General features: G+C 40.9%; 1 protein-coding gene across 2 annotated transcripts in view; it reads right to left on the reverse strand.

Annotated features, from left to right (window-relative positions):
• Positions 1 to 1,811: 1,811 nt before the first annotated feature.
• Positions 1,812 to 13,507, reverse strand: part of SOX5 (SRY (sex determining region Y)-box 5) — a 256,982-nt gene continuing 245,286 nt past the window's right edge. For both annotated transcript variants that reach the window (XM_009332833.1, XM_009332832.1), the window contains exons 12-14: positions 12,535 to 12,708; positions 5,927 to 6,143; positions 1,812 to 2,547 (exon numbers count right to left, since the gene is read on the reverse strand). In XM_009332833.1, coding sequence (XP_009331108.1) covers positions 2,244 to 2,547; positions 5,927 to 6,143; positions 12,535 to 12,708 — 695 coding nt within the window. In that variant the 3' untranslated portion in view covers positions 1,812 to 2,243. The remainder of the gene's footprint in view (positions 2,548 to 5,926; positions 6,144 to 12,534; positions 12,709 to 13,507) is intronic.

The raw sequence follows: 13,507 nt of genomic DNA on the forward strand, positions 1-13,507 counted from the left end.
TCTCTCCTCCTACCCGCCCCTTTCATCCTGCACCTGGACTTAAATGGCTGATTGCACCAAGGGCTAAATTTGCCTGATTAAGGGACCATTTGCAAAATCAATGTTGCCAAGCACTGAAGACCATGGTTCTGGTGAATGCTTGGGCTGGGATCTCACTGGCACTAAGAGGCACAGGGCTATTCTTACAAGGCAAAAGTGATAACGATAGCAATGAGTCTCCCTCTAGGAGTAGGAATTTACCAGGGAGCAACATGAACATAAAGGTGGCATCCTCAGTTAGAGAACCGACTCAGAGGAAGGCTTTTGCCTCAGTACAGTCCTAAGACTTTGCTTCCCAGGCCAGAGAGGAGCTCCTGGATAGCTGCTGTTTGAAATTAGAGGTAACCTTTTTGGTTGGTTGGTTGGTTGGTTTAGATCTAATACTTCTGTCTTGCTACACGAACCTGGGTCCTCTCCTTCTACAGGAAGATCAGAGTGAGGAGATGAAAAGAGACTCTTCGATTCACTTCTATTTACATTCTTTTTTCTGAAATAAAGCGTAACATTCAGTTACCTTATTGGAAATACAAAAGGCTAACTGCTCAGGATTACGCTTGTGTAAATCCACCTTCCTCACCTGGTCGCTGTTGCCCAAGGAAGGCAAAACTGCCCAAGCAACGTATCTAAGGGCTCTAGAACAACGCTGAAAATATTTTAGCCCAGGAGAACAATTTTTCACTTGTGAGAGGCAGCAGCTAGGGAAACGCGGCACCGCAAAGGTTCAGGTTCCTACATGCCCACTTTGAATATGGAAATCTTTTCATAGCTATTAGTCTTCCTTCCTACACAAACATCCCACTGATAAAAATGGATTTCTGCAAGTGCAAAGGAGAAAAAAATGTCAGTTAAGAAAAAAAAATCACCTTTTGAATCAGAGATCAGTACTCAGCCACCCTGAAGGTACAAGTTCATTAAAACTGGACATCACGGTAACCTAATCACGCTCAGCGAGGAGGTAACATTTCCCGTTGCCCTGTCCAGTGCTCAACAAATCACATTTTGGACAAGCCTTTTTTATGTTGTATATGCTGCCACTTGAAGTGTAAATTAAAAGCAAAGGCTCCTTACAGACCAAGTCATTTGGAGGGTGCGGGACTTCATTCTGGAACATGCTTTTTGCTCACAATAGTCCAATATTATTCTTATTAGTACCATAAACACGCACACACGAAAATCCAAGATCATAAAATATTTTTTCTCTAAATTTCTTACGTCTCTCTCTCTCTCTTTTTTCACCTGAGAACGGCACCTACAGTTTCCTTTAAAAAGCAAAACCAAAACCAAAAATATACGTCTAATCTCACCAGCTGCTGGTATATCACGTTCTTCAAGGGATTGTCTAAGATACAACACTGTCCTAACTTAAGACAGAGCAGGAAGCAAAAGAAAAGCAAACGAAAAACAAAGCAAGAAGAGACCAACCAAAAAAAAAGCAAATTGGACTAGTTCAGCGCTTTAGTACAAATTTGGCACTTGCTCAAAGACTCAGTATGGTGTGCAACTGATGAAGAGAAGTCCTCTCTTGAAAGGAAATAATTGCTTGTTGGGGTTAACAGAAACAGACTCCCCACTTCCTTCCTTGCCAGCCACGCGCACAGGCACACACGCACACACACACGCACACACACTTCTGACCCAGATTTGCCAGGGAGGAGGAGGAGGAGGAGGAGACAGAGGGGGTCAAAGGAATTTTATCTTTTTTCTTTCCTGTCAGGTGCATTACCAAAAAAAAAAAAAAAAAATTATTTCTCTTTAAACTGTAGCACAAAACAACAAAACACATTCACAAGCCACTTGTTGGCACTGTGTACCTGAGTGAGAATTTCTAGAACATTGTAGAACAAACAGCCATAAAGTTTATTTGAAAAAAAAATAATAATAATAAAAGGTCGACGGGTAAGACTTCAGTGCTTGGGTATAGCAGCTGAATTACTGGCATTATTTTACCCATAGCTTATATCATTCTGTTGTTGTTGTCGTCGTTGTCTTTGTTTCCTTTCTTCTGAGCCTTTTTTCTTCTGATGCAGGCTGATGTCTATTAGTCAGCTGATGTCCCAACTAGTTAAGACTAACAGTTAAAGTAACAGTCAGTGTATGAGAAAGTTAATGTGCTTGGCCACTGGCAAGGATAAACCAGATGGGGCTTTATTTATTTTTACTTTTCTCCTCGAAGTCCTGTAGGTCACGAGATATTTGGACCCTGATCAGTTGGCTTGCCCCGCAATGTGATTTTCACTGTCACTGCCATAGTCCGCATCGGGGTCATCCTCTTCCTCATCGTATTCATCGTAGATTTCTCCATTGACGTCATCGGTCTGCATCTCTTCCTTGATATGAGGCTCCTCGCCTTTGATGCCGTAAGTGCTCTGGATGACGGGCATCCCGGGCTCCGGGCTGCTGGACACGCTCGAGTGCTCAGAGGGCAGATGTGGGTATGGCTTTCCTGCCATGGCAATGGCTCCTGGGTAAACTACGCCCGCGGTGGCAATGGGAATCTGTGCTTGTTGCCTGCCGTGGAGAAAAAGTAAAAGGACGTTTCAATACTGGAAGGAGTAAAGGGAGGGCAAGTACAACAGCACTTTGCAAGCCCATAGCATATGCTCTTGGGCATGCAGAGGAAGCTCCTGGATGGCCCAGGGCAAGACAACCCTTTTATCAATATCCCAGACTCACCAACTGATGCTCTTGAAATGAACATCAAGCCCAAACCAACTTCACTGGATAAGAAAACCCAATCTCTGTAAACATCTGTAGCTGTACCTGAACTACACAGCTTCAGCTTGCCTGCTTGTGATGCAAACTTCTTTACTGGGTAAACTGGGTGTCCCATGAGCCGCCAGCCAAAAATAAACATCCTTTCAATTGTGGTCCAACTTAAAAACCATGTATTTTGAAAATCTTCCTTTCAAATAATCCAAGCTGCTGGCAGGACTAGACATAAAAGTAACACATTGCCAAGAGGAGAGACACGGTGAGGGCGAGGTAGTTTGCAGAGGAATCGGGAGGTGCTGTAGGAAAGTACCAGTGGATGAGAAGCAAGCAAGGCAGGTCTCTCCAAAGAGGCAATGTTTACTCCACATTCACTCAGAGAACTGGCCATTATTAGGGAGAGGAACAGTGGGCCTTCTGGGGCCAACGTGGCTTTATAGGATGATCACTAAGGGCCTCCCACTGGAAGGTGATAGTTTCCGCAGTGAGCGGCACTTGTGAAAAGCAGAACCTTTGAAGGAAGGTGGATAAAATTGGGAAAAGGCAGACTTAAAACAGAAGCATGCATTATTTAAAAATAAATAAAAAGCAAGCAAGCAACATGAGCATTTGAGAAAATCCTCTACAGGATGCCTTTATACGGCATCTAAGCCTTGGAAACCTGTCTGCAGTAATGAAAGAAGAATTATTCCAGGCCATAGAAATTCCCTTTGCATCAAGAACACTAGCTGTGTTATACCAGTGTTTGTTTCCCTGAGAAGCTTCAGGGTCCCAACAAGCCTAGAGGTTTAAAATTCATGCTCCTTTTGTTTCCTTGCTGCATGAAGTAATTCCATTGCAGTAATACTCTTCAGTACATGCTGCACATTGTAATGTCATCAGCGGTGTGTCCATCTGCACTGAAAAGCCTTGCCACAGGAGACAGGGCAGAGTCTCTTGAGATGAACATTCTTAATTAAGAATGAAACCCTCCCCTGTTCCCCTGCCTGCCTGTGCCCTGGCTGTACAGTAAGCCTTGCACAGTACAGTGATCCTGAAAGACTTTCCTCTGCCAAACAGCTTTACATTTGTTTGGAATTGCCTGCTGCATTTTCAGATACTTCCTGCCTGCCATTTGAGTGAGGCCTCCCTCCGTACAGTCCTTATTTCGTGTTTCTGAAACAAGTAGAAGTTGTGTCAGCTGAAGATATAGCTCTTGAAGTAGGGAGCGGATCTAATTTGCATTTTATTCTTAATTCAATAGGAAGCCTTTGTTTTCTGGAGTCAGCATTTCTGTAACAAGATTCAGCACACTTAAATTGCTTTTAATATTTAACAATAGGGACACTTTGCACTTAAATGGTGCTTTTCAGAGTGCTTTTCAAATATTAAATAATTTAAGAATAGTATTTTTCCACTTCTAGAGGATGTCCACTCCAGAGGATCTCAAAGCAGTCCTCAGATACTAATGTATTAGGGCTCTCAGCAGTACAGTGAGGTGAGCTTACCCTACCACCATTACAGATGAGGACACTGAGACATAGAAGAATTAAGTACAAGAGTTGCAAAGAATGCCCACTCCTTCCCATCGTGACGCCTTCAGACAGGCTTTCAGCATGTCCCAGCAGCTGGCATAGCCACAACTCTTGTAAACCCAATCACTTATTTTGGTGCCCAGGCAGGAGCTGGACTGCTGTTTAGAAGTTTAGCCCGAAATTACCTGTACTGGGTGATGCAGCAGATGGGGAACTAAAACCAGGAATGCAACTGTAGTGCCGTGACTGCCAGCATCAAACACTGACCCCACTGCAGTCATCGGCCACTTTGTCAGTAACTTCTATAAAGATTTCACCCCAGGTTCTGTGCTCTGATGTCCCAGTGCCAAATCATCTCCTGAAATGTCTTGATTTCAATGTCAGCCTTGTTTGGAAAGCTAAATAATATGCAGAATGTTACAAGGTTATTTTTTTTTCCCATGATGAAGCATGCGTGTTAACCAGATAAGCAGTGTTTTGGGGGCTCTGTTGCCACCTATTCTTTTTCCAGAAGGCCCCCCTCCTCTTTTTTTAATCTCTTGATGCCAAATGTTGGCTGACTTCCCTGTGTTTGTTTCACTGCTTACCATTGGGATCACTGGACCTGCCAGCGCCACAGGGTTAAGCAGCTCAAATTTCTCTGCTGAGCGGCTTATTATAACAATGCACACTGTAGCTGTTTAAAACACAGTCTGATGACACTTAACAGTTGCTGGACAGATATCCTCTCCTTTATTGCTACTTCTAGCCGTTAACTAGAGAGATGTGCAACTCAGGTAATATTAAAATGATTCCAATTTCAGATGAAACGGAAGACAAATTCCATTATTTGAGGGTTGTTCTTGTTGCTGGTTTTGCTTTTTTTAAGACCACCATGTAGCTTTTAATTTTCTGAAGTGAATACAGAAATACTGCAAAATATTTGATTACTTCCGATTCTTTTGATCTGCTGCAACCAAAACCAAGGAGTCTTTGCAGAAGGAAAATACATGCTAGTTTTCTAGGCAGATTTTAATCTAACCATTTCAAGCTGATCTATTAGTTGTTTATCAGAACCAGTCTTCTTGAAATTTATGCTCAACACAAAGCATTTAGCTTCCTGTACTGGAAGAGACTCCCTAGTATGACAAATGCCCTCATGATGAACAATGCAGACAACTTCATGCCTGGTATGAATTAACTGAGTCAAGTCCATATTCCAGCTCAAGTTCAGTATGTTCAGCAGTCCTTTTGCAGACCACTTGCCACAGATCATACTGAATGCAAACTTGTATTTTCGGCTTTTGGATCAAGAGGCACTACCATAGATTCATTCAGATATAGTCTCTGAGGCCTCAAAATAAAGTAATACTTATAAGGCTTTATTAGAAGACTTATGTTTCATTGGAAAATCTTAAGCTTTTCTTTTATTCTTTTGCATGATCAGAGTGGAAATGAGACAGTTGGCCGAAGCCATAAGATGAGTATATAGCAGAGCCAACAAAAAAATCCCTAACTGCCTAACTTCCTCCTGGAACACATTGTTTTAAAGTATAAGCTTCATTTTCTGTTAGCAATATATAATGTTCTTGCCAATAAAATATAATATTTACCACACTGAATTAAGAATTCTCCCTGAAAATTTTTTTTGCTGAAATGAGCAGTAGTTTTTAAAGGTCCCATACCCAACATTAAAATACTGCCTCATCTCCTGGCGTCTGTTGCGCATGATAGCCTTGTACTCGCCAATGCGTAATTTTTTGCCATCTACAAGGCAGGTACGCTTCGGCCTTGGCTTGTATTTGTAGTCTGGGTATTTCTCCAGGTGCTGTTTGCTGAGTCGGGCCTGCTCCTCATAGTATGGCTGCTTCTCTAGGTTTGTCATAGCTTTCCAGCGAGATCCTGTCACAAAAAAAAAAAAAAAAAAAAGCATGAGAAATGAGATTCTACTCACCCACAAACACTGAAAGGCAGAGAAACAAGTAGGTCACCCAGAACAAGATACCTACGGTCATATTGCTTTGGGCTGGGAAGCTGTCAGAGCTTCTAGACAGGGGTCAGGTCTTGTTTGTATTTGATTGGTAAACCTCTTGGGTATGGCCAAGAGGCAGAGAGAGATGATACTGGAAGTTTTGACTCAGTATTTTACTGAAAGTTATCTACATTATAAGGTCTTTCAGGTGGGAAGTAAAACCATCATCCTGACAATGAGCAATCCCTGACACTTTGTTTTAGAAAACAAGACTGGATTTTAGTGGAATGGCCAAAGACCCCTTAGATACACAGGGTCTGCTCTGCTACGTCCCCCCCACTTTCCTTTGGCCATGGGCCTGTTTTCACCTCCCGTTCTAGACAAGGCACCACTCCCATGTGCTGTGATCTAGTCGCTGTGCTCCATCACGGCTGGATCAAGGCATAAACGCTGGATATGCACGTATCTACAGCTTAGTCTTTCATGACAAATGCCATATCTTTCTAGCTTCAAGGTTTGTGAGAAGCAGAATATGAACTGATCATAAATGGTATGTTGCTGGGTATAGGAGCCTGCAAAGACCCTGAAGCAATGCCTCTAAAAGCTATAAACTATCCCGTATGTCTCAGTGGGGTTTTTAACTCCAAGACCAAGTCCTGATGAACACTGCCAGCTCCAACTTAAAGAATTCAGTATGTGTCATGAAGGGAAGAGCACTGGGATACTGGCACACCTTTCCATGGAGCCACACTATGGCTTCACTGCTGGCAGCCTTGTTTCTGACACTCTGCCTATGTTAGTGTGGATATTTGAGCTAGGGAAATAATGAAGACTTTACAATTGCTTTCAAATACCTCCTGAAATTTATAAACTAATATTTCTTAAAGGACATAATATGGGAGCAGGAAGTAAAATTTCTGAATCAGTTATCCTATTTTATTTTTCCACGAACTACTGAAGTGCTTCAGGGTAAGATACATTTCAAATAACAGGAATGGTCCAAGCTATGAAACATGTGGCCTAGAAGGAAAACTTTATTGGAAAATAGTCAATTTTCCCATTGGAAAAAAAGTTTGAATAGTTTCTCAATTTAATGGGTTCATAGTGTCATATGTCATACTTGACTTCCTCTTGTTCTTCATTTTTTATGGTTACTCATACTGTACTTAGCTCATGCTATTACTCAGGCTGGTCTTAGCTCAATGTGCCCCTAAGACTCGCAATATAGAGAGCGCAGTTATCCCTTCCCAGGAAAGAAAACAGTTTGGTTCCCTCTAGAAAGGCCCCTTCTGATTACTGACACCATTTTCTCCATTGCTCTTTGAATCTTTATTCCAAGCTGCAGTTTGGGCTTCTGGAGTGAAGGGCTAGCAGGCTGCTACAGCCTGCCCTCACACCTAGAGATAACCGTTTCGTAAATAATGACGTCTTTGTTCTGAAGAGGAGCAATGGACATTCCTTTCTTAGCAAACATTACTTTGGAGTCAAAGCCATCATTTTTCATGATGTTTACAACACATAAGGTGCAGAGATCCTCCCGCTAGTTCTGGAATGGGAAACAGTTTAATTACATTGTTATTAGCTTAGGCACAGCACCATATTAGCGTGACTAGATGGTTTCTAGGATTTGGACTAAAACACCTGCATGGCACTTACTATGTCAAACAGAGGTAGTGTCTGTGCACAGGGCTCTGTGTTACACAGGGCAGCAAACCTCTGCGGCCAGAATCCTGGTCAGCAGCTTTGTCTCCTGCAGAGAAATTATTCCAAGCTTTTTCTGGCAAAGAGAATGACTAGAGAATGTGACACCAACTTTCCACACGCAGTACCTCCTAGATTTTGGGCTAAATGACACAGTGATAAACATGTGGAGACTCCAAACCACTTAACACCTATTAATGCTGCGTAAGATGGAAACATAGATAGGGCCTGCATTGAACGGTGTTAAGAATTCAGGGTAAAGCATATGAGCTCTACTGGAAGATGCCCAGATGTAGTCTGCTTTCAAATTCTACATCGTAGACACTGGCATGCTGGCGTTTTAGCATATGAAGAAAATCGTAAAAGTTAGTCTAAATCTAGAGTCCTCTAATCACAGACCTGCTGTAGTCCCAGTGGCTTAGAAAAACAGCCCCAGCCCCATTGCCTGCTGATGAATCAGGTTTTTTTTGTGAATAATAAAGTTGAAAACCTCAGTCTTTAAACAAATCTTGACATTTGCTTTACATGCTGTGAGGGGACCTGCAATGTAGGAACTCAGATATATTTTGAGACAGATGGACAGACAGAAAGGTAGAAATTAAAATCAGTTGTTGCAAAATTGCCACGAAAATGTTCTATCCCAGCACAATTCCTCTTTTGCTGTGCTAGCTCACTTGCTGCAATCCTACAGTCAGATCTGGGCAGGCAGATTCCTACCCCCTCATGTGAAAAGATCTGTAAATAGTGGGTGAAGTTAGGCAAACACATAAGTCTTTGCAGGATCAGGGCCATAAAAACTGAAATTTTGATGCATAATATTTATACATACAGTTACACATACAATATTTATACATAAATGTCATTTGTTATGTTTTTCCTTCCTAAGCTGCAAACTCAATACAACAAAAATCCTGGCAGTCTCACCTCTCTTCCTAGCAAATTTTTAATAGCTGCCTTCTGCAGCGATACCTCCTCTTACTATGACTTTACCATTTTTACAAAATATAATAAATATAATTTACTAGTATGTTTTGAAGTATCATAAATAATTAAACAAACAATGCTGTCAAAATAAACTTTGAAAAAGGGCACATTTTCTGATGATAAACCCTTGTTTTTTATGTTTTATCATTTTCACTTATTTTCTTAGTAATATACAAAATCCAACTAGCTCTCTGATTGGTCTTAATCTGAAATTTTGAAAGTTTGAAGAATATGTAACTCTGATCTATGAATTTGCACCCACAGGCAAGCTAAGCTATGAACGAGTATCGTCAATCAACATACTAAAACTGGTTAAAAATACCTTGTGTTTAGACAAAATATATTTGTAATAGCTGTATCTGCCATTGTTTTACATGTCTACAAACACACACAAGCAGGCATGGGTACCTATGCACAGTGCCAAGCCCAAGCCCAAACAAGGTGTGATTGAAGAATCTTGAAAAATCTTTCTTTTTAAGGGAAGATTTACACTCTGGGGTGAGCTTTCTGCTCACCATCTGTGTTAGAAAGCTTTGAGTGGGTCAAGTACGCAAGGCTTTTCTCCTTGACTATGAAAACAAGAACCCGTTCCCTCCCTGGATGCATACATACTGACAAGCAGGATTCTCGCACAATTCTCCCTGATCTGGTGGCTGAGGTATTTAGAAAATAAATGAGAAAATTGTAAGACTTTGCAGCACCAAACATGGCTCCTACCCCCAAAGTGAGCTAGGGCAGTTAGAGCTGTGCCCACACGATGACTGTGAAGACGGCTGTAGAGGGCCAGCTGTTCGAGTCCAGGGCAGAAGAAAAATGCCCCCATGCGTGCCCCGGCACTTGTGCTTGGGCGCACACGCGCATGCACTAGGTGGGGTTAGGAGCTCTGCTTACCGCTGTTTTTAAGCCAAGTTTCTCTGACAAGAGTTTTCAGCTGTTTGTAATACTGCCTAACTTTCAGTCCACTGGACTGACATTTTTCAATCTGAGTATCTGAATCAGGCTGATTCTAGGCTTAAAAAATACCCTCACACACACTAACACTTGTATAATGTGTAGGTATGTGTATAGGTTTGTATTCACACACTTACACATCCACGGGAAAATTTCTGAAGCATGTATCTAACTTCATCTTTTCCTAATCTCTTTATGTAGATTTCTCAGTGAAATTAATTAAAGTATTTACAAAAATATCTGAACAATGCATTATTAAATTGATAGGGTCCAGCAGACCCCTTTTAGCACTTTTTTAACAATTTTCTAAAAAAAAATCTTTATCCACAAGTTTAAGTTGCAATGAACAGATGGATGACAAACGTATGCACAGATGAATTTAGTGACAAATCCATGTATCTAATTTTTATGCTCAAAACATAATACCACAGTGTCAAACATAATCCCTAGAGAATTCTAGTGCTGAGAAGGGCACCTCCTCTCATTTTACTATAAAAGTGACCCTCGATCGGTGACAACTCCATCTAAGCTACTCCATGACAACGAGCTCTCTGACCTCAATGTGTAGCAGTGCTGCTAAAAAAATGGTAAGGAAAAATTGTGGCTTTCTAATAAAGAGACCCTAATACCTGGCTGAACTGTAAGCTTCTAGCTGCTCACCCTACCTCAGTTAACAGAGAGCTCCCTGCTGACTTCAAAAGACTGGCCTTTTGCAATTGAGGGAAGACCTTTCTAACGTTTCTGTCAAGAAAGAAGACGTCAGGACATCCCTCTCCATTGCATAGGTGGAATAAAAAAATTAAATGTGATGCTGGAAAGAAATAGAAACATCATCTCTTACTGCTTCAGACCTTGCTTTTCCCCATATCTGGCAGCAAAACAGAAAGAGTTTGGAGTCAGCTATACTGTCTGTCACCTCAACAGGATCTGTAATGAATTTGCACATTTTACTCCAACTACTGTATATCTAATCAGAAAAAGATGTCCCCATATCTCCCTGATCTAGCGCCAAATAGTAAAAGGTGATTCCTTATGTTAACAATTTCAGCAGAATGGCTTATTAAAACCAGATTTTAGGGTATTATAAAATGCTTAGAAGCCCTTTAAAATGTCAACCAGGACCCCAGAGACTGCGTAAAATGTCAGCCCAGCTCAAGCGCCTGTTTTAAGCAGAATGAATTAGCAGCGTGCTGTCGGAGGTTGTTATCCAAAACAATCAGTTAAGAGGGAAAACATCAAGCTCTCTTTGTACTTTCTATATGAAAAGGGCCATTCAGAATGATCTTGTAGATTTCTGAAGCTGATTATTTAAAAACAGGTTTAACCAGGTCTACTCTCAATTTAGAAACAGACCAAACCTATTACTGCCCTGTCCTCAGTCTAATCACATCATACACCTCTGACCAGTATAATCCCTTTTAACCAGTATAAGGTTATTTTACCATCAACATAACCAATTTAGCCTTCTAATCCTGTTCCCGTAACTAATCTAATCATCTTGTACCACCCTTTTAATCATGGGTTAATACCGTCACACAACTGCCAACCACGGCCAATACATTCTGCCTCTCCGACCAATTATATCTCATTTCCACTTGCCTCCTGCTAACTTTTCATAACACCACTTTAATCGAGCTAAACTTCAAACCTCTGACCAGTCTAAACGCAGCATATTTACCAGCCCTACAGTTGGTTAATGCTGCCATTACAATCGTGCTACATCTCTCGAGTTGTCTGCAAAACCAATGAGACCTGCAGCCCAGGTAAACATGTTCCCTGCTTAAGCTTTTACCCGCTGCCCTGAGGGACGCTTAGGTCCTGTAACACAGTCTTTATCAGTAAAAAATGCAACATCTCCATTTTGGTATCAGATATTTTTTTTTTCTGCAGAACAGTAATTCATTGGCCTCAGAGATCGTCATTATTCACCTTCTGTATCATTCAGTGTGTCACAGAGGAGTAACTTAGGACAGAATGTGGTCCTGGGAATTTGAGCAAGTAGTGAAAAGTTGGAAGACTATGGCATGAAATTCAGAAGATGATGTTCATGACAAATATTGCTTGGGATGTGAAGAGTAGAGGATATGGAAATTAGTTCTGATGTTTCTTATTTTGATTTCAGGATTCTTTTCAGAATATTTAGAATAAAAGCAGCTTGTGATAAGAGATCATGTACTAAAGGGAAATTTAATACAACAGGAACATAATAAAAATCCTTTAAAACTGTCAGTGTATAAAATAAAAGGATGTATTTTAGTATCTTTTCCCTATGGCCATTGATTTGAACAGAAAGTGCTATGGCACAAATCAAATACTGTGGTGTGCTACCCCATAGAATCTAGTTAGATGAAATGTGTGGGCAAATAACCGATAGCAGTCGTTTTGTGCTTGTTCAACAGCCTAATGAAATGAACTGTTTTTGTCTATTCAGTGCATGTTTTCACACCAAAACCACCACCACTGTCTCAGTAACTACAAAGACACAAAAACATTTCAGGTTATGGTTAATGTATACTGCTGGGCAGCACGGTGAAAATTCTTACCACTGTTGACCTTGGTGCAGTCATTAAGTGGCAAAATAGATGTTCTAAAGACAGCAATTCTGTTGTGTCAGGTGCTCAGCTCTATTCAGTCAAAAGTTTTTTGAGTTTTGCTACTGGAAGAACAGTGCTCTATCATTCTTACCTAGTATCTTGCTGATATTGGAGTTGTGCATGTCAGGGAAGGCTTGAAGGATCTTCCTCCGTTCATCTTTAGCCCACACCATGAACGCATTCATTGGGCGCTTGATATGGGGCTCATTGCTACCACGCCCTCTGGATTCCCGATAAATTCTAGACTCTGAAACTCCCGCACTTCCTAAAAAGAAAGAGAAAAACATTCCCAGCTTGTGTTTCATTATGCAGCTTCCTCTGCCATCAGCAACCTATGTCAGGTGCTGCACATTCAATGAGTCAGCGTTCACAACAGGTTAATGGTGGTTCTTCTTTTTACTTGAAGCAGTAGGAAATACCATATACTGCATATTGTCTAGTTTTTAGTTATTCTATTGATTCAGTATCACATAGTATAGACTTGATGAAGAACTGCAATTGTTTTTTTCAACACAAAGCATTAAACAGCTTTTCTAAACCACCTTTTACTACTTAATAACGTAAAACCAACACTTATCAATGTAGACTTTCTTTTTACTTTCTTCCTTTCTTGCTCACCAAACGCTGGTCATATTATGTTACCTATCTTCTACCTTTTTTGTGATGGAAAGGGGGTGATATATGGCAACATCAGGCACTTCTTTTTAAGCAATTCTCTAACTGGCAAATGAACATTTACACATCTGCCTGCTTTTGTGCTTACCTCTCCATAACAACATAAGCAATAGCAGAGAAAGAAATTAACATTACGCTTGCTTCATCAAAGTTCCTACAGATGCAAGAGCGTGCGTCACCTATGGATGATCAGGTCTATAATTCATGGACTTACTGTGTGATCTCATTTATCCCACATCTATTCGCCTCCTTTATTCCCTTTTACCATCAGAAATACACTCTTGGTCCAGTCTTGAGAAACGCAGCGTACAGAAGAGAAGGCTAAAAATCACCTCCAGATTTAAAACACCACACGATGAATCATTTTTTCCTGCCTTGTTTCATAGCCA

This window comes from Pygoscelis adeliae, unplaced genomic scaffold (assembly GCF_000699105.1).
Source record: "Pygoscelis adeliae isolate BGI_AS28 unplaced genomic scaffold, ASM69910v1 Scaffold38, whole genome shotgun sequence".
Classification (NCBI taxonomy): Eukaryota; Metazoa; Chordata; class Aves; order Sphenisciformes; family Spheniscidae; genus Pygoscelis; species Pygoscelis adeliae.